Raw genomic sequence first — 27,817 nt, forward strand, 5'->3', positions numbered from 1 at the left:
GAACAAATAATCTCTAATTTCTTAATTTGAAATTACCTGATGTCCCAAAAAATTAATTACGTCAAATCTTGGGAGAATATAATACAATACTTCTATCTTGTGAGAATGGCAATGGCAACAATAAGGAATTCTTGCCAAAGGGACTAAAGGAAATAGAGAACTGGTCAAACAAGCAATATGAAATGTACAGCAGATTAATGTGTTTCACTGTAAAGAGATTGATCCTGAACGAAGTGTCAATGGCTCCAGCTAATCCCCCACAGACCACAAACCAATGACCTCCCGTCAAACGAGTCTCATGATGCTCCTCCGGACAATTCCTCGTGCTTTTGCCGTGGGTCTCAGTTCAATTTTTGACATTAAAAAAGAATAGTACTCACCAAATGTCCTCACTCTATCGCCATCGCGTCCGCCACCAACCCAATTGTTCGGCTTCCCACTTACACTAGCCAAAACACTTTCTTCATTGCTTTCATATGTCGAAAGTCATAAGTTGTTCTACTATGAACATTACCCAACCCCAACCTTTATCGTTAGGAAATATACAGTCTCCAAATTCTCATTTCTCCGCATAACAAACCACACTTTTGCAATTAGACCCAGCATTATTAAGGCTGTAATACTCTGGCCCATACTTGTTTGAATAGCTATACTGATTTCAAAAAAAGAAAGAAGGTGTAAGATGAACTTCTGAATGCCCCATATAGGAAAAACTCGTGAGTGTGAAAGGGTGGTTTCTTGTGATTAAAGAAAAATCTTCTACAGACTCTTGTTAAAAGAGCACATATGGAAATAGAACCGACAAAAGTTTTAAAAGCTTCCAAAACTGCATTTGGTTATCCAGATGAGAATTAGAATAAAATAGAAAAAATTGGATATGAGAAACACTTTTTTTTTTCTTTTAATATCCAGTCATATGTTGGAGAATGTTAGGATATGAAGTCGGATAAAAATAAAGTTATATGAAATTAATGAATCATTTGAAAATGACAAGTCTCTTATCTAGACAATGTAGACATATCCATATTCGTCCCTTATAAAATTGATCGGTTACACAAAGTCAATATTATCACGTAAAATATCCAATTCATAAATATTTTTGTCCCTCTAGAAAATGGCATGGTATGTGACTTAAGAAAGAAGAAGGAAACTCTTTTGGCGACTTCAGCTGCTCATCAAATCTATCAATCTCTTTAAAGTCATTATAGGGTTGATGAGCACTGTAATAATTTCTTTTACTTACGAGAACTTTCACCCCTTAGTCTATGTTTATGAAAAAAGAGGAACGGAAATTGGAGTAGAAAGTACTAACAAATTTAAAATATTTGTGACCAAGACAGAGAGAAATTTCAAAATATGAATTCTTTCCTCGCCAAACTTTCGAACATGGCTTTAATTTGAGGAAGATCCCAATCACGAGGCCAGTCCGACAGTTTAGCCCACGAATTTGATTAAGGAGTGCGCTTGACATTATTTTCCTTATTATGCCATTGAAGAGGGTAAAAAGTCACAAAAATCTCCAAATTATGCCCACGGTGATATATTTCACCTAATTTTTTATATGACATCAAAAACTCCTAACCATGTTCACTCTGGCACATTTATTCTAATTTTTTTTAAATATAAAAAAATCATAAACTTGTATTTATGTGATATGTTTACCTTCCATCAAGATTTTGTCAAATGATTTTTCAGTCAAAACAACATCATTTTTATTTGAATTAAGTCATGTGAATGTCATGTCAATACTCTTTGCTCTCTAGTGTCCATGTAGGTAGAATTTTAATGGTTCACATTGGTAAAAATTTAATGGAGGGTAATGTGTCACATGGGCATAAGTTTAGACTCTCTTTTTTTTTTTTTTTTTTTGTCGTAGAAAAAAAATTCTGGTAAATATGTCATGATGAACATAATTTAAGGTTTTGGTGGCTTTTACTATGAGATTTTGTGGGATTACCACATATTATTTTAAAAGCTTAAGCTATTAGATAAAGATATGGTTTAATATTTAATTATTCTAAGACTCTCTTTCGCGCTTAGTTTGATCTTTTTGCCTAGTACTAATCATGTGCATATTTAACTAGGGAAGCAAATGAGGTCTTATAAGGTTTGAACTCAGGACTTCCAATTCTGATACCATGTAAGATTTTGTGAGACTACTGCTACTATTTTAAAAGCTTAAGTTATTAGATGAATACATGGTTTACTATTTAAATATTCTAACACTTGCCCTTATGTTTAGTCTTGTCTTTTGTCTAGTATTAAGGCACTGAATTTAATTGGGGAGACAAATAGAGCTTGAAAAGATTCGAACTCATGACCTTTAACTCTAATACTATATGAGATTTTGTGGGACCACTACTAACTGTTTTAAAAGCTTAAGTTGTTACATGAAATTGTAGTTCAATATTTAATTATTCTTGTTGAAGGAGAAAGTATTCTACGTATTGTATTATCTTAATCAAAAAAGGATTACAAGAATATATATATGAGTAACCCTAGTAACCCTCTTATGACTATTTTACCCTTATTACTATTTCCTAACACTCCCCCTCAAGTTGGGATGTAAATATCAAACAATCCCAACTTGTTACATAAAAAATTCACTTTATTTCCTTGTAAAGACTTGGTAAAAATATCTGCAAGTTGATCCTCCGTTCTTGTATGTTGAAGAGTGATCTCTCATTTCTGAACTTTTTCTCGTATAAAGTGACAATCAACCTCAATGTGCTTGGTTCGCTCATGGAAGACGGGATTGTTTGCAATATGAATAGCTGATTAATTGTCACAATATAATATCGATGGTTCTGATGTTGACATCCCAATTTCTGACAATAACATCCTCAACCAGAGCAATTCACTAGTCACATGTGCCATTGCTCTATATTCCGCTTCTGCACTTGATCGAGAAACCACATGTTGTTTCTTACTCTTCCAGACAACTAAATTACCTCCAAGAAATACACAATAACCTGATGTAGATCTTCTACTAGTAGAACATCCAGCCCAATCCGCATCAGAAAAACCTGTGGTATTTAGGTGGCCACAATTCTTGAAAATTAGTCCTTTACCTGGTGCTCCTTTCAAGTATTTGATAATTCGAAGCACAGCATCCCAGTGAGTAGTCCGAGGAGAACCCATGAATTGGCTTACAACACTAACGGCAAAAGATATATCAGGTCTCGTGACGGTAAGATAATTCAACTTACCAACTACTCTCCGATATTTCAATGGGTCGTGTAATAATTCTCCATCTTCTGCATCAAGTTTCACATTGGGTTCCATAGGAGTATCAACTGGTTTTGCTCCAACAAGCCCAACCTCATCAAGAATGTCAAGGACATATTTTCTCTGAGTTAAATTTATACCTGTATGCGAGTAGGCAACCTCAATACCTAGGAAATACCGCAAATGTCCCATATCCTTAGTACTAAACTGTGTATGCAGAAATTGTTTGAGTCGTTGAATACCATCTGAATCACTGCCAGTAATGATAATATCATCCACATATACCACCAGAAGAATACAACCAGCTGAGGAGACAGAACTGAAGACTGAATGGTCTACTTGACAACGCTTTAATCCAAACTTAATAACAGCATCACTAAACTTACCAAACCAAGCACGGGGAGATTGCTTGAGTCCATACAATGCCTTATGTAAATGACATACCAGATTCTCCCCTTGAGCAACAAATCCAGGTGGTTGCTCCATATACACCTCTTCAGCCAAATCACCATGTAGGAATGCATTTTTGATGTCTAATTGATGAAGAAACCATCCAAAATGTGCTGCTAGAGAAATAAAGACACGAACAGATGGAATTTTGGCTACATGAGAAAAAGTGTCATCATAATCAACACCATATGTCTGAGTATATCCTTTAACGACTAACCGTGCCTTCAATTGATCTATAGTGCCATCAGGGTGGACCTTAACCATGAAAACCCAACGACAACCAACAGGTTGCTTTCCCACAGGAAGAGTAGTAAGCTTCCAAGTGCGATTCTCAATGAGTGCTTTCATTTCATCCTCCATGGCTTGTCTCCAACCAGGATGAGCAAGAGCTTCAGTAACATTGCTAGGCACATAAATAGAGGACAAGGACGAGACAAAAGTAGAGAAGGTAGGAGATAAACGATCATAAGACAGAAAGTTGCTAATAGGATGACGAGTACGAAGACAATCAGACAGACCAGAATAAAGTGTATAACGATCCACAGGACGCCCAACAAAAGATCGTGTACCTTTTCAAGTAGCAATGGGTTGACCAGGATCATGATCAGGGGATGGCACATCAATTGATGAGGGATCAGATGAATTAGGTGATGGCCATACCTCTGTAGTGGGAGCTGTTCCTCGTCTATGGTAAGTTTGATTAGCAAACTGAAATCCTGTTGATGATACTGGAGGAAGTGAGATTGGTGGAGGAATTGGTAAGACACACTTGTCAGTGTCAGGAGACACAGTAGAGACTGTTTGAGTACTATAGTATGGCTGGTCCTAAAAAAATGTCACATATGCTAATACAAACACTCGACGACTAATAGGATTGTAACATTTATAACGGCAAAAGAACGCTTCAAGTGCCATAACTTTGGCCAAAGGGACACTTAAGTGCCATAACTTACGAAAGGTACACTTAAGTGCCAAATTCGAAAAAACCGGATCACTTGAGTGCCACTCCGGCCAAAGTCCGGCCAAAACGCCAACGTGGCGTATTTCCGGTGAAGCGCACCCAAAACGACGCCGTTTTGCACGTTGACGTGGCCAAAACGGCGTCGTTTTTGGGCCGACGTGGCAAAAAGAAAATTAAAAAATTAATTAAATTAATTTTAAAATTAAATTTAGTTAAAATATTTAAAAATAATAATTTTAAAATTAAATTTATTTAAAATATTTTAAAAAACTTTAAAAACCTTTAAAAATATTTTTAAAAAATTAAAAAAATTAAAAAAATTAAAAAAAAAAAAAAGGGAATGGGGGAGGCGGCCGAGGATCGGCCCTCGGCCGCCGCCGCCGCCGCCGGAAGGGCCGGCGACGGCGGGAGGGTCGGCCGGGGTCGCCGGGCCCTCGGCCGGGGCGGCGACCCGGCCGCTGCGGCGAGGGCTCGCGAGCCCTCGCCCGATCTCGGGGCGAGGGTCGCGGCCCTCGCCCAGATCCGGCGAGGTCGGCGGCCCTCGCCGGCGGGCCAAGGGCCTCCGCCCGCCGGGGGTCGCCCCGGGCGGCGGCCTTGGCCCGGCCGGGTGAGGGCCGCCGACCCTCGCCGGATCGGGCGAGGGCCGCGCGCCCCCCAGATCTAGCGGCGAGGGCTCGCGGCCCTCGCCCGGATCCAGCGGCGAGGGCTCGCGAGCCCTCGCCGCCGGTCAGCCGGCGAGGGCTCGCGGCCCTCGCCCAGATCCAGCGGCGAGGGCTCGCGAGCCCTCGCCGCCCGTCGACCGGCGAGGGCCGCGAGCCCTCGCCCGAATCCGGCGGCGAGGGCCGCGAGCCCTCGCCCGGATCGGCCGGCGAGGGCTCGCGGCCCTCGCCGGATCCAGCGGCGAGGGCTCGCGAGCCCTCGCCGCCCGGTCGGCCGGGTCGCCGGCCCCGGCCAGGCCCGGCGACCCGGCCGACCCCCCCCCGCCGTCGCCGCTCTTCCCGGCGGCGGGGCGGGGGGCAGGCGAGGGCGATCCCTCGGCCGCCTCCCTGTTCCTTTTTTAATTTTTTTAATTTTTTTAATTTTTTTTTAAAGTTTTTAAATTTTTAAATATTATTTTTTAAAATATTTTAACTAAATTTAATTTTAAATTAAATTAAATTATTTATTTATTTATTTTGTTCCACGTCGGTCGAAACGACGCCGTTTTGGCCACGTCAACGTGCAAAACGGCGCCGTTTTGGCCGCGCTTCGCCGGAAAAACGCCACGTTGGCGTTTTGGCCGGATATTGGCCGGATTGGCACTCAAGTGATCTCTTTTACTCCGATTTTGGCACTTAAGTGTACCTTTCGTAAGTTATGGCACTTAAGTGTCCCTTTGGGCAAAGTTAAGGCACTTGAGTGGTCCGCACGTCCATTTATAACCCTTATGAGTTCGAGAGTACCCAACAAAGATACATTTATCAGCACGAGGAGCCAACTTATCAAGACCTGGAGTCAGAGAATGGACAAAACAAACATAGCCAAAGACACGTAGAGGTAATGCAAAGGGAGGACGATTTGGATGTAAAATAGAGAAGGGTGTCTCCCCCTGAAGAACAGAAGTTGGAAGCCGATTAATTCAGAAGCAGGCTGTAAGAACATCATGACCCCAAAATGTTTTCGGAAGATGCATGTGAAACATAAGACAACGAGCAACGTCAAGAAGATGACGATTTTTACGTTCAGCTACACCATTTTGTTGTGGTGTATATGAACAAGAAGTTTGATGAATAATGCCATGGGAATCAAGAAAAGGTTGAAAACCAGAGGCAACAGCAGGATACTCTTTGGCATTATCGGATCAGAGATTTTTCATAGAAGTATTATATTGATTCAGCACTTCAAAATAGAATTGACGAAAGCAATGAAAAATCTCAGTATGATCTTTTATTAGGAACAACCAAGTCATTCGGGAAAAATCATCCACAAATGTAACAAAGTACCGGAAACTAGATGTATCAGAAACACGACACAGACCCCATATATCTGAATGAACTAACTCAAAGGGACTAGACACACGACTCTGAAAGCGAGAAGGAAAAGAGACTCTATGATGTTTTCCAAACTGACAAGCTTCACACTCAAAAGTACTCACAGACTCAGACTCTGGAAACAATCGTCGAAGAATGTTTGGCGGGGGATGACCAGCATGACAATGCATCTGATAGACATCAGTGGATGTGTGCTTCAGAGCTGCTGCAGCTATCACCTTCTTGTCCAGATAGTATAGGCCATTTGATTCATGTCCCCCACCAATCACCTGTCTAGTCCTCAGATCCTGAAAAACACAATGAGAAGCAAAAAAGGTTACAGAACAATTTAGCTCTTTAGTTAATGAACTAACATAAATCAAATTATATGGAGATTTGAGATGAAGGATGGATGATAAAGAAATGGAGGAACTCAAATGGGCATCTCCAGTGCCAGTAACTTGGGAAATTGAACCATCAGCTAAGGTAACAGAGTTGGACACCCCAAGAGGTGTGGAATTTAATGAAGACAACAATTTAGAGTTACCAGCTATATGATGAGTAGCTCTAGAATCTATAACCCAAGAGTTTGACACTATAGAAAGTAAACAGGATGAACTATCTTTTGAGTTATGTACTAGAGTGGCAGTGGGAGCTGAAGTTCCTGTCACCTGTTTGGAGTGAATCCAAGCCTCATATTCTGCACGTGTCAATGTAACTGAATCTTTTGTATCCTGCACATTAGTAGGATTGGATTGAACAAGTGAGAAATCTTCAACTTCAACAAATGCAGCAACTGTGGGTCGAAGCTCTGGATGAAGCGTGTAGCAGTAAGCTTCAGTGTGTCCAGCCCTCCGACAATGGTTACAATATCGAGTGCCACGGCTACCAAGAATTCTATCACGATCACCACGACTTCCACCTTGAATAAGCCCACGTCCATGACCCCGATAACCATGACCACGAGCTCCACTTCCACTAGAGCCATGAGAAATCATGGCACTTGTCTCTAAAGTTGTAGTGGAGATCTTGTCAGTAGGTGTCGAGCGTAAGGCTCGGGAGAAAACCTCATCAACTGTAGGAAGGGAGCTTTCAGACATAATCTGCTGATGAAGGGAGGAATAGTCAGGCCCTAGTGCTTTAAGAAATAGTATCACTCGAAGATCCTCCTGACCTTTGACTAATACATTTGGATCATTGGAAGCTGGAAGATAAGTATCTAGCTGTCTGCAAAGTGTAGTGAAACGAGCATAATATTCAGATAGAGACTGATCTCCACGCTGAAGATCAAACAGGGCCTCCCATGTGTCACATACTCGTGTCATATTATTTTGGCCAGAATAAAATAGAGCACATTTATCCCAAACTTCCTTAGCAGAATTACATTGAATAAAGTGAGGGCTAATCTTCGGATCCATACTATTCCATAACAATGTACGGATCATTGCATCTCCAGCAATCCAATCATCTACTTTACTCTTATCCGAGGGAAGTGTGGATGTAAGATAATCATGCTGTCTAGTTGCAGTAAGATAAACTTGTACAGCTTTAGACCATGATGGATAGTTAGTGCCATCCAACTTGACAGATGTCAATTGGAAATGCGTCAAACCAGTAGATGATGTAGAAGCCATCAGTATTAACTCTACTGAACTCCAATAATGCAATTAGCCAGACAGATTGAACACAAGAATCGACCGAACCCAATAAGAATGACACAATAATCAAACACTTCACTCCAGTTGTGCAATTAGCCATAGAACAATAAACAGAAATAAGGGTTCAATCGATTCACCACTCAGTCAATATACTTCACTAGGAGGCCATTAAATCATACCAACCAGCACTTCAAGAAGCAATATACTTCAATGAGAATCCATATGAGTATACTGGAAAACAACTTCTGATGTTCTCAGTTCGGGTCGGAATTTTTTTTTTGATTTTAATTTTTTTTTTCGATTTTTATTTATTTATTTATTTTTCTTTTCAGGGTGAAACCATTGCAGAACCGAACGAAACCCTTGCAGAACTGAAGGCTTCCGAAATCCTCAGGATATATGAAAAACACAAAATCTTGATCGCAAGACAAACAAAGACCAAATCGTGCAATCGGTTTTCAATCCCGTCATCAAGAAAGAAGACTGAACACAAACCGATTTTGCTGGATGGGCTTCAGCGATTGACGCAGGGCAGTAGACAGATCTGGATCTAGGGACGATGACCGAACGACGATGTAGGCGTTCTTTCTCCTCCACTGTCTAGAAGAGAAGCACGCTGCGGCGGCGGCGGCGGTGGCGGAGGCGGAGGGTCTGGATCTAGCGACGGCCTCCGCCGCTGGGCTGTGGTGGTGGTGGGATCACTCTCTTGAAGTTTTAACCACGCTCTGATACCATGTTGAAGGAGAAAGTATTCTACGTATTGTATTATCTTAATCAAAAAGGATTACAAGAATATATATATATATATATATATATATATATATATATATATATGAGTAACCCTAGTAACCCTCTTATGACTATTTTACCCTTATTACTATTTCCTAACAATTCTAAAACTCCTTCTTACGTTTAGTTTGGTCTTTTTGCTTAGTACTAAATGTGGATATATTTAATTGGGGGCCAACAAGGGCTAATAAGCTTTGAACTCAGGATCTCTAGGTTTGACACCATGTAAATATTCTATGATCTTCAAGAGAGAAGGAAAGAGAATTAGTAAAGACTCTGAACTCAGGATTTCTAGGTTTGACACCATGTAAATATTCTATGATCTTCAAGAGAGAAAGAAAGAGAATTAGTATAGACTACATCTTTACTTAATTGGCTTGACTTTACAAGTTAGTAGAGGAGGGTATTTATACTTGAACGATATGCATAAGAAAGGAAATTAGCTATGTTAGAGAATCACAAAATATCAAATAATATCCCTAAAATCTAATAACATCTCTAACGATATCCTCTAATAAGGAAATCTCTACCCTTCATAATTACACTTTATCACTCCCCCGCAAGTTGGAGCATCTAGCTTATATATGATTGGTGCAAATTTCTTCAAAAGTCTGTGATCAAGTGTTGTGTAAGCCGGACCTTACACTAAACAAATCGGATTTGACAAGCGCTAAAGTAATGCATGCTTAGAAAGTTGACGTATCGTTCTCATACGACCCTGATAGAATCGTATGGAAACCTAACTTGAATTGCAGCAAACTAAACCACATCACCCCCACAATGCTCATCTTTGGCTACTTGATGAAGTGTGCTTGACTCTGGCGCTTGTAGCTACCTAGATTCTTGATGACATCACTCCACGACGCTCATCTTTGGCTACCCATAAAGGTGTGCTTGACTTCGGTGCTCACAACCACTTGGATATTTGATGGTGACTTTGCTCATCAATGTTGCTTGCAATTAGAAGAGAGTACCACAACAAATAAGTTAGCGTAGATGAGATGACTAAAGACACCAGAAATGAAGAAAAAGCTTATGTTTGATTTAATTCACTCTCTTGGTGGCTCCGATACCATGTAACTATTAGAGGATCTTCAAGAGAGAGAGAGAGAGAGCAAATTAGTGAAGACTACAACTCTACTTAATTGGCTTGGCTTTACAAGCTATTAGAGAAGGGCATTTATACTCGAATGATATGCATATAAAAGAAATTAACTATATTAGAGAACCACGAAATATTAAATAATATCCTTAATATCTAATAATATCTCTAACAATATCTTTCAATAAGAAAATCTCTATTTTCCATAAATATACTTTATCATTTACCCTCAAGAGAGTTGATTAAATTGATATGGCATAAACTCTTTATTGATTAGAATTGTACCGATAGCTTCTCATCTTGGTGTTATTTTGATTTGGTCAATTAGGAAAACGGTGTACTTAAAAATTACGCAAGACGAATGTGCAATTCCTCCAACGTGTGTACAGCGCAAGTAGTGTCTTGTCCTGCTCAGACCCCGGTCGTTGGCTCGAGAATTCTCGGAAGCTGCTTAGGTGAAAACTGTGGACGACTTTGACAGCGCAGCCAAGGAACTCCGGTCACGTTCTCCAAGTGGAAAATATGCAGAAAATAGAGCGAACAAAGACAAGATAATTTCGACCAAAAATAAAAAAATGACAAGATGATAATTGCTTTGTGTCTCCTAGTGACATGATGGCGTGGAGCGCACTTCCTGGTTGGAAAAAATGGCCATAAAGCCCGATTTATTTAATAGAGAGTGTAATTAATATATTAGAGAAAGAAGACCCTCCTTCTGTTTTCAGACTTTTTTGGTCCATGTATGTCGGCGAGAGCCAATATTTTCCAAGTCTCCAAATAGCAACAGTGCTGGTAAAGAGACAGCCAAAACGCATTCCCGAGTCCCCACGTCCATCGACCTAATCCAACGACCGAGTTTTCTCATAATAATATATCCTTTTGTCAAACTTAGGTTGCTGAGTTTGCAATAATCTGAGACCAAGTCTAAACGAAGATCGAAAACAGTTGTTAGTTTTGACGTCATGCATACACAGCAAAGGAAAACGAAGTTCGCATTTACTTCCTCTTTTCTTCTTTTTCAGCTTATCCTTTCGTTCATATTTCGTCAAATGTACGTGGTCATCTAGATCTAATAGGGAATATGCACAGCTGGGCACTTGAAGTTTTGTCAACTGGCTCGATTCATCAATAATATCCAATCCCGTAAATGCTATATTTAGTTAAAAACTCATGTTAGCAAGCTCTTTTAAAATTTTTTGATAGATTGTCTTACGGACGACTTCATGCAATTCTTTCCATATAAAAGTTAGTGAAGAAGAGGAAACAAATCGTTTTTCTTCATTCGGACTTGCAAGCAATATTTTTTCCATCGACATGCTTCAGAAAGGCACAACAAAGAAATGACCATGAGCTTTCTCTCCCTTTGAGCTCATACAAAGAAGCGTAAGGGGAAGTGGATTTATAAACTTCGGCGAGGATCCCTCTAGGGAACCCATGGAAGGTGGTTGGATTCCTCACCTTTCCAACTTGCCGCATGCAGATCAACGGCTGCGTTGCTTCGTCTATCGAGTTCAAACCCTTCCTTACATGTTAGCTTAGCCATATTTGTGTGTAGTAATGCTGATAAAGCGGATCACAACTCATGTTAAGTGGGTCCTATGTCGAGTGGGTAACTCGTTTGACAATAAATTAGGATAAAATGCGTTAAAAGGGAAAAGAAGGTCTAGTGAGATGGCTCGTGATGGGTTGCTTAAATTATCCATGTTTCAACTCATTTAGCATTCTAAAGATAAAAAAGGTATGGAAACTTATCTCAAAGGAAATTCTCGCCTATCTCCTATTTTAGCCAAACTCTCATCCATAAATACCTAAGCAATTTTCAGTTTTTGTAGCGGGTGAAACCATTCGTGCCCATTTTCTCTTGACACTAGTGACCCAATAGAAGCATTTGTGCTCTTCTCTTATCACTGCTCTCGAGCTAAATCAAAAGTTACAAATGACTTTCTTTTTTATTTGGTGACACTAGAACCCTAGGTCAAAGTTTTCCATAATTAAAAGAAGGTGCAATTTGAAGTATAATTTGTAAGGATTAATGTCTAAAATTTTTTAGCCATCTAGTGGTTTGTTAGCCATTTGGCGGTTTCAATAACATTTGAGCTTTTTGGGGTTGTGAATTGTGGTTGACGAGAAAAATTACTCAGAATTGGAACCCAGTTGGGTGGAGTACATGTTGGTCCAGGTAGAGCCGACTTTTGACCTACCCAAACTCAACCATCCCATTAGTTTGACACGTCTAATCGCAGTTATGGGGGCCCCGCTACACTTCCGTAGAGAGTTCAAAATTTGTAACTAGCATAAAAAAGATCGATGGTGTGGGTTCCTTCCATAGTCATAAAAAGGAAACTTTGGTGTGGTAATATCACATCAAACACATTATTTAGCTCTATGAACGCGACAATGAGTAATGTAAACCTAATAAAAAGGTAAAATAGAAAATTCTGAGCTAGAGGCAATTTCTAAAACAAATAGATGAATCACTATCTACCTTATTAGATAAATCACTTCTCCCAAAATCTTTATTAAGAAATGAGCTGGCATTTTACAATATTTTTGTAATTCTCCTCATGCCTAAGGCATGAAAGTCTGTCCTTATTCGCACGAGACAAAATCCGGCTGTAGCCACGTCAAATAGACAACCAAAAACGACAAGGGCAGGAGAACAACAGTAACTGACACAAAATATTCAAGAGGTGGTGTTAGAATTTGAACTAATAATTTGTGTTTAAATACCATATTAAACAAACTGTTTTTCCTAAAATTTGAGTTGTTAGAAAATAGGACTATAATTCACATGTAATATATTACTAAACACACGTATCTTCGATTTAATAAAAGTAATTTGTGTGGCAGTTACATCACATGACAACATTTGTATAAGAATCAAGAGTTTTGTTGGAATATATCTTCATTATTGATAATGCTAGTACGAGTACCTAGAGGGGGGTGAATAGGTTTATAAAAATTTTCTTGGAGATTGCACAATACTTAGACAGATGAATGATTAAAGAATCAATCGTAAGACTGAGTAAAGGAAAGAGAGAATTAAACACGAGGTTTATAGTGGTTCGGCTTGATTCAAGCCTACGTCCACTCTTCTGCACTGACAGCCGATTGGCTGGATTCCACTATGAACAAAGAGATGTTACAGTGTTGATCTTCCTTGATTTCTCGATGTAGATGATCTACTACACTCGCTCAAGGTATCACCAAGTATAAACACTCTCTGTGTGTACAATTTCGCTCGAACTGTATCGACTAACTATCAAGGTTCTTCAGACTTCTGGAATTTTTCTATCGATCACACACTTAAAACAACTAGAACGTCTTCCTTTTATACTCCTTTATGCCATCATAGCCGTTGGCACTTACCAAAGGAATTCCTCCAATCTACCCGTTGGTCGGAATCAATTAAGAAGATCATCCGAGCTATTTAAGGAATCGATGATAGCCCATCAATCTGTTCGCCCATACAATCAGGATTTTGGTTTCCAAGAATAGAACATTCCAAGAATGTTTCGTCGACCATCGGATCTTCTATTGATCTTAGATAAGAATCAAAAAATCCGTAGTGATTATCCAACCAAGGGATCTTTTCCAGAGGATTGGATCGAATCCCCAACCATATACTTCAGCTTTGGATATCCTTTGCCACTGGATTAGAAAGACTGTCAGTGAGAATAATCTTGAGTCTTGAGTCTTGAGTCTTGAGTCTTGAGTCTTGAGTCTTGAGTCTTGAGATTACAAAGTCTTGAGACTTTAACTATCGATATCCAGACTAGACTGATAGAAATGTTTTGTCAGCTTCAAAATATTCTGGAAAGATTTCTCCAACAATTATAAATTTACTCTTAATCCCAGCTTTTCAAGTACATCCTTAATCGTGTATCCCTCTTGCTCCAAATTTCTCAATCTGTGAAAGTTTGAATAGAACCCTAATTAATAAGCTAAATCTTGCAATAATAACACTTCTAAATATCAAATATTGACCATAACAATCAATTTTACAACGTGCTTGAGAATTACATCCTGAATACACACGGAGCCTTTCATAATCATGAGTGCTTTTAACTCTACTGATGTGAATTTTATATAATAGTGTAGCAAATGAATATCACCTTATAGAGAATAATACTCTATGTGTCATTCCCTTTGTGGGTGCACATTTTCTTAAGTGTCATACTCATGTGTCATTAAATAATATTCTTATGGTTCCAATAAACCTATATATCCTTGAGGCTAGTAGCTAAACCCCCTAGTTTTTACTCAAGGTTTACACGAGACTTTGAAATTTTCATCAAATATATGTATTCAACAAGACAACAATAAATTCATAAATACTTTATTGAATGCAAAAGAGTTTATACATATCAAAATGTTGTAAAATGTAACAATCACAGATGTAAACTTTATTAGAATAAAATCAAAATAGCTTCCTCTAAATAACTTCCACTAAATAACATTCCATTATGCTCCCAAGCCAATGCTAATGACATGTCATTCAAACATACAAGGACAAAGATCTCTAGTTAATAAAATTGACAATTATATCATTTGTGGATATATGCTCTACTATAATGTCACAATTCTTAACTATTTTTGTCATGGTAAAAAACTTGACTGCCAAATGTTTAGAGCCCTTAAGACCTTTGTTGTTGTCAATAAATAACATTGCAAAGTTATTATCATAATACAATTGTATGGGCCTATTTACAAAGTCAAATACGGTCAACTCTTTAATGAGGTTCTAAAGCCAAATAGTCTAAGTAAATATCCGAAAAACATGCTACAAACTTTACTTGTATGGTAGAGGATGACATAGATTTATGTTCCTCGCTTTTCCATGATACTACACCTTCTACTAATATACATTTGTCAACTTCATGTCATGTTGACAGCCAGAAAAGCTTGCATCCGAATATCCTACTACTTGTAGATCTTGAACATGTCTGTAAATCAATATGTAGTCTCTTGTCCTATTTATATACCCCAATACCTTCTTGGTAGCAACGATCATTGGATTTGACTGATGTCTGCCTAGAAGTCTAGTTGCAAAAGCAATGTCTAGTGTGGTATAAACTTGAGCATATAGGATACTCCCAAGTGCATTAGCATAAGGTACCTCATTCATTTGAACTTTCTCAATTACTGAATGAGGACATTGTGACTAACTTAGTTTATCACCCTTTATAATGCTGTATACTGAATTTTTCTAAAATACGATCGACATATGCCTTATGAAACAAACCCAACATATGGTGAGAATATACCCCATGGATCTCAATACCAAGGAAGAAAGATATCTCACCAAGGTCCTTCATGTCAAAATTCATTGACAACCCGCTTTATCTCAAGTAGTAATCCAAGATCACTTCTCATAAGCAAGATATTGTCTACATAGAGTACGCAAAAAATAAATTTCCTCCTACTGACCTACGATATATACAGTGATCACTTTGTTCTCAATAAAATCGAATGACTTGACAATATAATGAAACTTCAAATACCATTGTTTAGAAGCTTCCTTGAGGTCATAAATTGACTCTCTCTCTCTCTCTCTCTCTCTCTCTCTTTTCCAGTTTATGCACAAGCTCATTTGAATCATTTGTTGCAAAGCCTTTGGGTTGCTTTATATAGACCTCCTCATCTAGGTCTTCATTCAGAAAGGTGGTTTTAACATCAATTTAGTGTAAATTCATATCAAAATGAGCTACTAATGATCACTCTAAAGAATCTTAAGAAAAGACTAGGGAATAAGTTACTTCATAGTCTACTCATTTTTTAATGAAACCTCAGTTACTAGTCTAGCTTTAAACTTCTAAATCTTTTCTTTGGAGTTCCTTTTGGTCTTACATACCCATTTACAATGGACGAGGTTGTAACCTTTAAGTAATTCAACTAGCTCCTAAAATCATTATGTTTCATAGACTATATCTCGTTTTTCATCACATTCAACCATAATTCTGACTAAAGACAAGATATAGCATATACATAAGTCACTAGATCAACCACACAGATGATATTGTAGCTATGCTCTCCCAGATAAACTATATAGTCTAGTGGTATAACTAATCGTCTCTACTTGATGGATCTCCTAAGTGGACCCAATACAATCTCATTCTAAACTTGAAGGGCTTAAGGAACTTCATCAGGAGTTGCCTTAACAATAGGATTTTGGACCTTAACAAGCTCAGTTTGTGGTATAGGTTTAGGGAAAATCGTTTTAGGCTCAATTCCGATCATTTTGTTGGTTGTTTTCGCCAGATCTTGGAACTATGTGTTCATCCCGGCATTGTCTTCAAAACCCACCAATCATTTTGATCAGATATGGGCTGTGGAGGGAGACCTAGGTGACAAAATGGAAGCTAGTCACGGTGGAGTAGCAAAGCAGAAGGAGATCGTGGGAGAAGACCTCAAGTATGTGCAATGTAGCAGTGGGCAAGTGCCTGAGCACTATTAATGGCACACGTGCAATGTGAGGCCATGCAACGTAGAATTCCAGTTTTGGCCTTGCCCTCATAAATTACGATTTTGCCGCACTGCATAAAGGAAAATCACGGTTTTGCCCTAACTGTGGAAAATACCAATTTTGTCCCATTGGACGTGAAAATTTATGATTTTGTCCTTTTGGGAGTAAAATTTTGGCTACACCCCTTATAAGTGAAATTCAATTTTGCCCTTGCATGTAACATTTTAGTGTTTACGCATGATTTTACTGTGTTGCCCCTACATGCAATTTTTATGACTATTTTTTCTTGAAATTAAATGTCTAGTGATTCATGTATATTTAATTAATTGAAGATTAGCCACGACATTTTTTATTTATATTCAATTATCTACATTAAGAACTTTTGGATTACATATAATCAAAGACATTAATTGTGATTAGTCACCTTAATATTATAACTTTTATCCTACATGAATTTTTAATATATTAATATGATTAATTAGATTGAAATATCATTTATCTTTCTCAATTTATCTATAGGGATTGAGGAAGGGAATGTAATTTGATAGTTTTATCGTGAAGTAATTATGAATCAATTTAAATTAGAAACTTAGCTCACATGTAGTTTTTTAATTATGTGATTATTATTTTATAACATGTGTTACGTTGGTAAAACATGATTTAAGTTTGTTTGCCTCAAATATATTGATACATAAGTTTTCCTTTTGATTATGATGCAGTTTTGCCATCCATGATTAGTTTTGATATAATTGTTCCCAAGTTGAATGGTGATAACTATAAAGAATGGAGATAATTAATGTTTCTCCAAGTGTGGCGTAAGGATATTTATTATGCTATACAGTCAAACGAACCACCTGCTTCTATTGAAGCTACCACTCTGGCTGAAGTTAATCTTTATGTGCAATGAGAGTGGTCCAACCGCCTCAATATAATGTACATAGAAACAAAACTTCCTGCTAGCATTCGTGGTTCAATCATTCAGCATAACAATGCCAAGGAATTTCCGGAGGCTATTAATGTGCAATTTGAATCTTTAGAGAAGGCGTAAGCGAGCACCTTGATTATGAAGTTCTCATCATTGAAGCTTGCTAGTGTAAAAGGTGTGCATGAACACATCATGAAGATGGGAGACATTATAGCTCAGCTGAAGATCTCAGCTGAAGAATCTTGAAGTTGGGATATCAAAATCCTTTCTTGTATACTATATCCTGAACACTCCCACAAGAGTACCCTTTCAAGATCTCTTACAACACACATAATATTAAATGGTCAATCAATAAACTCATGACTATATATGTTCCAGATGAAGAGAGATTGCAAATGGAAAATGGAGAAAGTGCTCATATGGAAATACAAGATAAGTAGAAGGGAAAAAGTAAAAACCTTTCCAAGCTGGCGTTAAGAAAGAATCCAAGTGCTTCTTCTATAAATGGAAGGGGCACAAGAAGAAAGATTGCACTAAATTGAAGGCCTGGCTCAAGAAGAAAGATAATCCACTCTCATGTGTTTGTTATGGATTTAATATGATTGATGTGAGTCACCACACTTGGTGGATTGATTCTGATTCTACAATCTACATTTGGAATTCTTTGCAAGGTTTCCAAAACTAGCGAAAAACCAGCGGAAAGTGAACAAAGCATCTATTCAGGAAACATGATGCGTTCGCTATGGAAGCTATTGGGACATGTAGATAAGTTTTCGATAGTGGTTTTTTTTTTTTTGAATTTATAAATGGCCTTTTATATTCCTAGTTTTTTTTTTCCTGAAATTAAATTTCAGTTTCAAAGCTTGTACCGTTGGGATACTCCTTTGAATTTTCAGGTTCAATATTTAGTTTATCATATAAAATTTGAAATTGTTGGGAGTTGTATTTTATTTTACAAACTCTTTTGAATTAATTTACAAGACAATATCATTTAAAATGTGATGCACTTTTATGATAATTCTGGCATAAAGCAATGTGTTATGAATGAGGATTCCTCTATGTTGTGGAATGGAGATTGGGACATATCTCCATGAATAGAATTAAACAATTAGTAAATGATGGAGAACTCAGTACTCTAGATTTGACTGATTATGACACCTGTGTGGATTGCATAAAGGGAAAGCAGACCAACAAGTCAAAGAAATGTGCTAGGAGGAGTATGCAAATATTAGAAATCATACATACAAATATTTCTAGTTCAGATATAGACTCAAATAATTAGATATACTTCATCTCTTTTATAAATAATTATTCACGATTCATATATCTCTACTTGCTTTGTTATAAGCATAAAACACCAGATGCCTTTAAGATATTTTAAAATTGAATTAAAGAAATATACGGCAAACAAATTAAGATCATGAGATCGGATAGAGGTGGAGGATACTATGGTAAATACACTGAAGATGGACAAGTACTTGGTTCATTTGTGAAGTTTCTTGAAGAGCATGTGATTATTGCCCAATACACGATGCTCGGTTCTCTAGACTAGAATGATGTAGCAGATAGAAAAAAATTGAACTTTATTGGACATGGTGCAAAGCATGCTTAGTAGTTCCAACCTTCCTATGTACATGTTAATTTGGGCTTTTAAAATAACAATTTACATATTAAATTGAGTTTTGACCAAGGCCATCTCAAAGATGTCTTTTGAGTTAGTCAAAGGTTGGAAATTGAGTTTATGACATGTACGCATTAGGGAATGCCTGTCTAAAGTAAGAGTTCGCAATCTACATGAAAAGAAGTTAGGCTAAGGATTATAAGTGAGTATTTTGTTAAATATGCCAAAAAGTCCAAGGGATATATGTTTTATTGTCCATGTCACACCATTAGGTTTATGAAATGGAGAAATGCTCAATTTCTTGAGAATGGCCTAATCAATGGGAGTGATCAATCAGGGACCTTGCTCTTGAAGAAAATCATTTAGATACTCAACGTTCCACCTCAAACACTGGGTTGATTGTTGTTTACAATGCTCCTTTAATTCAATAAGCTATTGAATAACAAATCATTGAAGATCCATAACCTGTTTATATTGATTCGATAGACCCAACTGTTTAGTAATTACGAGATACTGTTGAGCATCCAATTAAACAACAAACTCCTCATGAGAATATTAATGCAACATTAAGAAGGTCTACTAGAATTAAAAAATCAACAATCCTTAGTGACTACATTGTGTATTTGCAAGAATCAGACTATAATGTTGCAACTGAAAATAATTTTGAAACATTTTCACAAGTTATGAGTTGTGATAAATCCAATTTGTGGTATAATGCCACGAAGAAAGAAATGAATCTATAGTGTCTAACGAGGTTTGGGATTCAATTGAATTGCCTAATGGTGCGAATGCCATTAATTGTAAATGGATCTTTAAAACTAAGAAGGATTTATTGGGCAATTGGGGGATATAAAACCAAACTCATTGCCAAAGGATTCACTCAAAGGGAGAGACTTGATTACATGGAGATATTTTCTTTTGTATCTTAAAAAGATTCTCTTCGTGTTATTTTGGCATTGATTGCTAATTTTGATATGGAGTTATATTAAGTGAATGTGAAAACGGTATTCCTCAATGGAAAACTAGAAGAAATGGTTTACATGAAACAATTTGAAGGATTTTTTTTCTAGTGCTGGTGAGTATTTGATGTACAAACTTAACAAATCTCTATGTGGTTTAAAACAAGCATCCTGCTAATGGTACTTGAGGTTCCATGATGTCATCTCTTGATTTGATTTTGTAAAGAATGTCATGGATCAATGCATATATCATAAGGTTAGTGAGAGTATGATTTGTTTTTCTGTCCTATATGTGAATGATATTTTACTTGCAGCCAATGATAATAAGTTGTTACATGAGGTGAAACTATTTCTTTCTAAAAGTTTTGACATGAAGAATATGGGTAAGGTGCCTTATGTCATTGGTATTAAGATCCATAAAGATAGACCTTGAGGTATATTAAGACTATCTCAAGAAAACTATATTAATATAGTCTTAGTGAGATTTTGGATGAAAGATTGTTCACCAAGTATAGCACTCATTATGAAGGGTGAAAGGTTTAATTTGAACCAGTACCTGAAGAAAGACTTTGAAAGGGAACAGATAAAGAACATCTTATATGCGTTTGCTGTTGAAAACTTTATTTATGCTCAAGTTTGTAGTCAACCTGGCCTTATTTTTGCTATAGGAATGTTGAGAAAATACTAGAATAATCCAAATATGGACTACTAGAGAGTTGCAAGGAATGTGATGATATACCTTCAAGGTATAAAGCACCACATGCTTATGTATAGACAGACTGAGAGCCTGGAGGTAGTTGATTATTCAGATTAAGAATTCGCTGGTTCCGTTGATTCCTATAAATTAACATCGAAATACATTTTATGTTTGCTAGCAGAGTTGTGTCTTGGAAGAGTGCGAAATAGACATTAGTTCCTACTTCTACTATGGAGGCATAATTCATTTCTTGTTCTGAGGTCACTTCACATGGTGTGTGGTTGAAAAGTTTTATATCGGGGCTTAAAGTTGTGGATTTCATTACTAGGCCATTAAGAATGTTTTGTGATAATTTAGTTGTAGTTTTCATGGCTAAGAATTATAAAAAGTGGTAGTTGAAGCAAGCACATCGATATCAAATATTTAGCCATTAGGGAACGTATTAAAAATAAGAAAGTGGTTATAGAACATATAAGTACTGAATTAATGATAGCTAATTTTTTAATTAAAGGTACGTCACCAATGAGTTGTAAGGATCACGTAGTCAGAATGGGCATTGGTCCACTCATGTAAATTTTTATTTATATGAAAGAATTTGTGAGACTTTTATTCATTTGCAATGTTTTTCTTAATAAAATTGTATACATTCAGTTATTCTGAGAAAAAACAATCATATCTGACCTGAAATGAATGTAAGGTTTCTTCATTAAGTTATGTTATCACATATAGGTTAAAGAAATGCATTGTGATACATGAAAAATAATACTCGCTCTAAGAGGACTTATTGCCGTGATTCATGTGTTTTATTTCAGCATAAAATTTATGTGGTTTTGGGTTAATATTTCCTTTGATGAAATGTGATCAAGTGGGACACTATTATAATATTTGTTAATTAATATGATCCCACATTTAGTATTTCCTAATTGATTCTGATTTACTACTCGATTTATTACTCACATTATTTGTGTGATAACTGCCCGTTAACTGTTAACATAACAATCTTAATAGAATACGTGAGAAACAGAATTAAAAAGCTAGGCCATCTAAACCTAACCCAATAAGTATAGAAAATACACTATCAAGTTTTGAGGGGTGTTGGTTAATGGAATGGGACGTTCAAATTCGTGTTAGCTGCGTTCACTTCTATGTGAAGGAAGCCCAATTAGTTGCAAACCCAAAAAGGGCTTGAAACCATATGATAAGTTATATGAGGAAATAGAGTTTCTTACTATCTATATAAAGAGGTAGCCGCAGAAAAGAAAACAATAACAAGAGAAAAAGAGAAAACAGAAAATCTGGGGTTTGAGGCAATATTTGATTGAAATCAAGCTGGCATCGGAGGTTGATTCGTGGTCCGATTGAGTTGAAATTTTGTCAGCATGTTCATAGCATAATTTTCTTAAATCTGAACGGTTTGATTTTCGTTTGAAACTCCATACATTAGGTTTTTCGTGGATTGATCAAAACTTGCGTTTTTGGTCAGATTTATCCTGATCTCTTCTGAAGTTTATGTGTATTGCCAATAATTATATTCTTGAGGTCTTTGCTGCTATGTACCTCTAGTATTTACTAGAGAACAACCATTTTGTTGATAGTGAAGAATTTCGGGTGGACTCCGGTCCCGTGGTTTTTGATCTCCTCATATCGAGGATGTTTTCCACGTTAAAAATCGTCTTGTGTTCGCGTACTTGGTATTTATTTTACTCTACTATATCAATTCCTATTAGGTTTACACAAGAGGGGAGATTATTTTATTCCGCTGCGTTGATTCGATATTATTCGAATTATTACTATTCTCCCATCATAATGGTATTAGAGTATCAGGTTATTGCTTGATTTTTATGTCGTGTTAAACAATGGAAACGAATATGAATAGAATGGTTACACTGAATGGTTCGAATTATCATATTTGGAAAGGGAAGATGGAAGATCTTTTATATGTGAAATATTTTTATTTGCCCGTATTTGCCGAGAAGAAACTAGAGAATAAAACTAATGTTGAATGGTCTATATTTCATCATCAAGTGTATGGTTATATCAGGCAATGAATAGATGATAATGTTTTGAACCATATTATTGAGGAAACACATGCACGTAGTTTATGGGATAAGCTCGAACAATTATATGCTCGAAAAATTGTGAATAATAAGTTATTTTTGATAAAACAGATGATGGCTCTGAGATATCAAGATGGTACTCATTTGATTGATCATTTATATTATTTTCAAGGAATTATAAATCAGTTGGCTGCGATGGGAATCAAGTTTGATGATGAGATACAAGCACTATGGTTGCTTGGTACTTTGCCAGACTCCTAGGAGATGTTCAGAACATCGTTGTCTAATTCTGCCCCAGATGGTACAATTACCATGGATTTGGCCAAGAGTAGTATTTTGAATGAAGAGATGAGAAGGAAGACACAAGGATCGTCCTCTTCACATTCTGATGCCTTAGTTGTTGAGAAAAGGGGGAGAAGTGAGTCTCGAGGTCCGAGAAATAAAGATAAAAGTTGAGACAAAAGTAGAGGTAAGTATAATAAATTTGCTAATGTTGAATGTCATTACTGTCATCAGAAGGGACATATTCAGAGGTTTTGTTGCCAATTAAAAAGGGAGAAACAAAAGGAGAAAGGTAAAGAGAAAAAAAGTGATAATGACAGTGATGACAATTGTGTATTGCACTTAAAGAAGACTTTTTCATTATTTTCGATGGTGATGTGGTGAATTTTGTATCTCATGAGATTAGTTGGATAATTGATAGTGGTGCATCCGTTCATGCTACGTCTCGTAGAGATTTCTTTACATCATACAAGTCAGGTGACTTCGAATCTGTGAAGATAGGAAACAATGGACTAGCTCAAGCTGTAGGCATCGGTAATGTGTGCCTAAAAACCAGCAATGGCACAAGGTTAGTATTGAATAATGTTAAACATATACCTGATATCTGCTTGAATTTGATTTCTACAGGCAAATTGGATGATGAGGGGTATTGTAGCACCTTCAGTAATGGTAAATGGAAGCTCACCAAAGGTTCTCTTATTGTGGCTAGAGGTGAAAAATATTCTTCGTTGTACATTATGCAGGCAAAGTTGTCCACAGACAAAATTAATGCAGTAGACAACGAAGATGCAGTTGAGTTATGGCATAAGAGGCTCAGTCACATCGATGAGAAGGGTTTGTCAATATTGGCCAAGAAGAAGCTCCTTTCAGGATTGAAAAGTTCAGCGCTAAAGAAGTGTGCTCATTGTTTAGCAGGAAAACAGAACAGAGTTGCATTTAAAAGCTCCCCTCCTTCAAGAAAGTCAGGTATATAGGATTTAGTGCATTTTGATGTTTGCGGTCCTATGAAAACAAAATCACTTAGTGGCTCTCTTTATTTTGTTACCTTTATAGATGATTTTTCAAGGAAAATTTGGATTCATACCTTGAAAACTAAAGATCGAGTGTTAGATGCTTTTAAGCAATTTTAGGCTTCAGTTGAGATACAGATTAGAAAGAAATTGAAATGCGTCAGAACTGATAATGGGGGAGAGTATATTGGACCTTTTGATGAATATTGCAGACAACAAGGTATTCGACATCGAAAGACACCTCCCAAGATGCCTCAGTTAAATGGCTTAGTTGAGAGAATGAACAGAACATTGGTTGAAAGGGTAAGATGTTTATTTTCACAGTCAAAGCTACCTAGATCCTTTTGGGGTGAGGCTTTAAGTACAGTTGTGCATATATTAAATCTTACTCCATGCGTTCCTTTAGAGTTTGATATTCCTAACAAAGTTTGGACAGGCAAACAAGTTTCCTATGATTATTTGCGTGTCTTTGGATGCAAAGCATTTGTGCATATTCCTAAAGATGAGAGGTCTAAACTTGATTTGAAAACACGACAGTGCATATTTATTGGTTATGGACATGATATGCTTGGTTACAAATTTTATGATTTGCTTGAAAAGAAAATTGTAAGAAACAGAGACGTTGTGTTTATGGAAGATCAAACAATAGAGGATATTGAGATATCGGAGATGATTTCAGCACCACAGGTTAGTGATAATTTGGTTAATTTAGATCCAATTCCTCTTACAAATATTCCTACACAGGTTGATGAAGAGCAATAGGAAGTCAATGTTCCAAATAACGCACATGTTCCTGAACAAGTTGAAATAGATAATACTATTTATGAACCAGAGACTCAATTAGATGTTCCACTGGATGTTTCAGTCTGGAGATCCGTTAGAGACCGACGACCATCCACCATGTATTCTGAAGATGAGTATGTATTATTGACTGATGCAGGTGAACCGGAGTGCTATGCAAGAGCAATAGAAGATGAGTACAAAAGCAATTGGTTCAATGCTATGCGAGATGAGATGCAGTCACTTTTTGATAATCATACTTTTGAATTGGTGAAGTTACCTAAAGGTAAAAGAGCTTTGAAGAACAAGTGGGTATATAGGTTGAAGCAAGATGAACATACTTCACAATCACAGTACAAAGCTAGATTGGTTGTTAAGAGTTTCGGTCAGAGAAAGGGTATTGATTTTGATGATATATTTTTTTCGGTAGTGAAAATGTCTTCTATCCGTGTGGTACTAGGCTTGGCAGCTAGCCTAGATTTGGAAATTGAACAAATGGATGTTAAAACAGCCTTCCTACATGGTGATTTGGAGGAAGAGATATACATGGAATAACATGAGGGTTTCAAAATGAAAGGGAAAGAGGATTATGTGTGCAAATTGAAGAAAAGTCTCTATGGCCTAAAACAAGCATTGAGGTAATGGTATAAGAAATTTGCGTCAGTTATGACAGAACAGGGCTATAAGAAGACTTCCTTGGATAATTGTGTGTTTGTCCAAAAATTTTCTGATGATGACTTTATTATTTTCTTGCTTTATGTTGATGATATGCTGATTGTTGGCGGGAATGCTTCAAGAATTGAGTTATTAAAGAAGTAGTTGAGCAAGTCTTTTGCCATGAAAGATTTGGGCTCGGCGAAGTAGATTCTTGGCATTAGAATTACCCGAGACAGAGATGCTAAGAAGTTATTTTTGTCGCAAGAGAAATATATCGAGAAGATCCTTCAGAAATTTTATATGGACAAGGCTTAAGTGGTTAGTACTTCTCTTGCTGCTCACTTTAAGTTAAATATGAAGCAAATTCCTATGATTGATAAAGAAAAGAAAGATATGGAAAGTGTTCCATATGCCTCAGTTGTAGGAAGTTTAATGTACGCGATGGTATGTACATGCCCAGACTTGGCACATGCAATTGGCGTTATTAGTCGCCATTTGTCAAATCTAGGCAGAGAGTACTGTAATGCAGTGAAGTGGATTATGAGGTATATTCGGGGAACTTCAAATTTGAAACTTAGTTTCGGGACTGGGAAACTTGAGTTAGTTGGATACACAGATTCCGACTTGGCAGGAGATATTGATACTCGTAAATCTACTTCTGGTTATGTAATTTCTTTTGTGGGTGGTGAAGTTAAGATTGTAGAAGTGTGTTGCACTTTCTACAACCGAAGCTGAATTTTTTGCAGCAACTGAAGCTAGTAAAGAGATGTTATAGATGAAGAAGTTCTTAGAAGAACTCGGGTTCAAGCAAAAGAGGTATGTGCTATTTTGTGATAATCAAAGCGCAATTCATCTTGGTAATAATTCATCTTTTCATTCTAGATCGAAACATATTGATGTTAGATATCATTGGATAAGAGATGTTCTAGATGAAAAGTTGTTGGAACTCGAGAAAATTCATATGGATCATAATGGCTCCGATATGATGACGAAAACTCTACCAAGAGAGAAGCTTGAACATTGCCGATTGATAGTAGGGATGGTGAATCTCTCCACACTGTCGTGAGGGGGAGATTTGTTAGTTGGGTTCACTCCTATGTGAATGAAGCCCAATGAGTTGCATGCCCAAAAAGGGCTTGAACTCATATGATAAGTTATATGAGGAAATAGAGTTTCTTGCTATCTATATAAAGAGGTAGCCGCAGGAAAGGAAATAGTAACAAGAGAAAAAGAGAAAGCAGAATATTTGGGGTTTGGGGCGATATTTGATTTACATCAAGCTGGCATTGGAGGTTGATTCGTGGTCCAATTGAGCTGAAATTTTGTCAGCATGTTCGTGGCACAATTTTCTCGAATCTGAATGGTTTGATTTTCGTTTGAAGCTCCTTACATCAGGTTTTTTTGTGGATTGATCAAAACCTGCGTTTTTTGTTAGATTTATCATTGATCTCTTGTGAATTTATGTGTATTGCCAATAATTATGTTCTTGAGGTCTTTGCTGCTATGTACCTCTAGTATTTGCTAGAGAACAATAATTTTGTTGATAGTGAATAATTTTGGATGGACTCCGGTCCCGTAGTTTTTGATCTCCTCACATCGATGAGGTTTTCCACGTAAAAAATCGTTTTGTGTTCGCTTACTTGGTATTTATTTTACTCTACTATATCGATTCCTATTAGGTTTACACAAGTAGAGAGATTATTTTATTCCGCTGCGTTGATTCGATATTGTTCGAATTATTACTATTCTCCCATCAATTTGGGAATTCCATATTCACATAATCGATCAATATATGCTTTGCACATCCATTCAGAATTTTGGGGTTTCCACGTTTGTAGAATTTTATCAATAGCTAGAGGTATCTACTGATCCTTTACGTTTCTGCAAATCATTCCCGATTTTACATGAATTGTGAATGATAAGGTTAGTTTTTCATTAGATTTAGTCTAACAAGAGAAGCCACTGGAGAAGAGACAAGAAACCATTCTAATCTCAAAAGATTATACATGAACTTCACGTAAACTCTAGCAGAAAATAGGTTTCAATATTTATTTTGTTATAATATTTAAAGAATTATAATTCTTTCTAAAACGCATGTCGACATCGATATCTAATATAGTATTACGAATAATTTTAGGCCATTTTATTAGTTGGAGGAAAAACTCT

The 27,817-nt window shown here is 37.0% G+C and overlaps 1 protein-coding gene across 1 annotated transcript; it reads right to left on the reverse strand.

Moving 5' to 3' along the window:
* Nucleotides 1-2,729: 2,729 nt before the first annotated feature.
* On the reverse strand, nt 2,730-8,282 carry LOC120288727. The gene is made up of 4 exons (XM_039302850.1): nt 7,287-8,282; nt 6,774-6,956; nt 6,082-6,227; nt 2,730-4,159 (listed from the first exon to the last, which is right to left on the reverse strand). Exons 1-4 carry the CDS (start codon nt 8,280-8,282, stop codon nt 2,779-2,781), a joined length of 2,706 nt encoding a protein of 901 aa, XP_039158784.1. The 3' UTR covers nt 2,730-2,778.
* Nucleotides 8,283-27,817: the final 19,535 nt, after the last annotated feature.

The sequence above is a fragment of the Eucalyptus grandis genome, chromosome 10, assembly GCF_016545825.1.
Source record: "Eucalyptus grandis isolate ANBG69807.140 chromosome 10, ASM1654582v1, whole genome shotgun sequence".
Lineage (NCBI taxonomy): Eukaryota > Viridiplantae > Streptophyta > Magnoliopsida > Myrtales > Myrtaceae > Eucalyptus > Eucalyptus grandis.

What these genes read in the sequence shown, in the direction of transcription:
- LOC120288727 (XM_039302850.1), bottom strand. Translation starts at nt 8,282, where the DNA reads ATGGCTTCTACATCATCTACTGGTTTGACGCATTTCCAATTGACATCT. An exon ending in CAGCTCCCACTGCCACTCTA is followed by an intron (nt 6,957 to 7,286) that starts GTACATAACTCA and finishes TGTGTTTTTCAG; the next exon opens with GATCTGAGGACTAGACAGGT. An exon ending in GATAAATGTATCTTTGTTGG is followed by an intron (nt 4,160 to 6,081) that starts GTACTCTCGAAC and finishes TCATCCTATTAG; the next exon opens with CAACTTTCTGTCTTATGATC.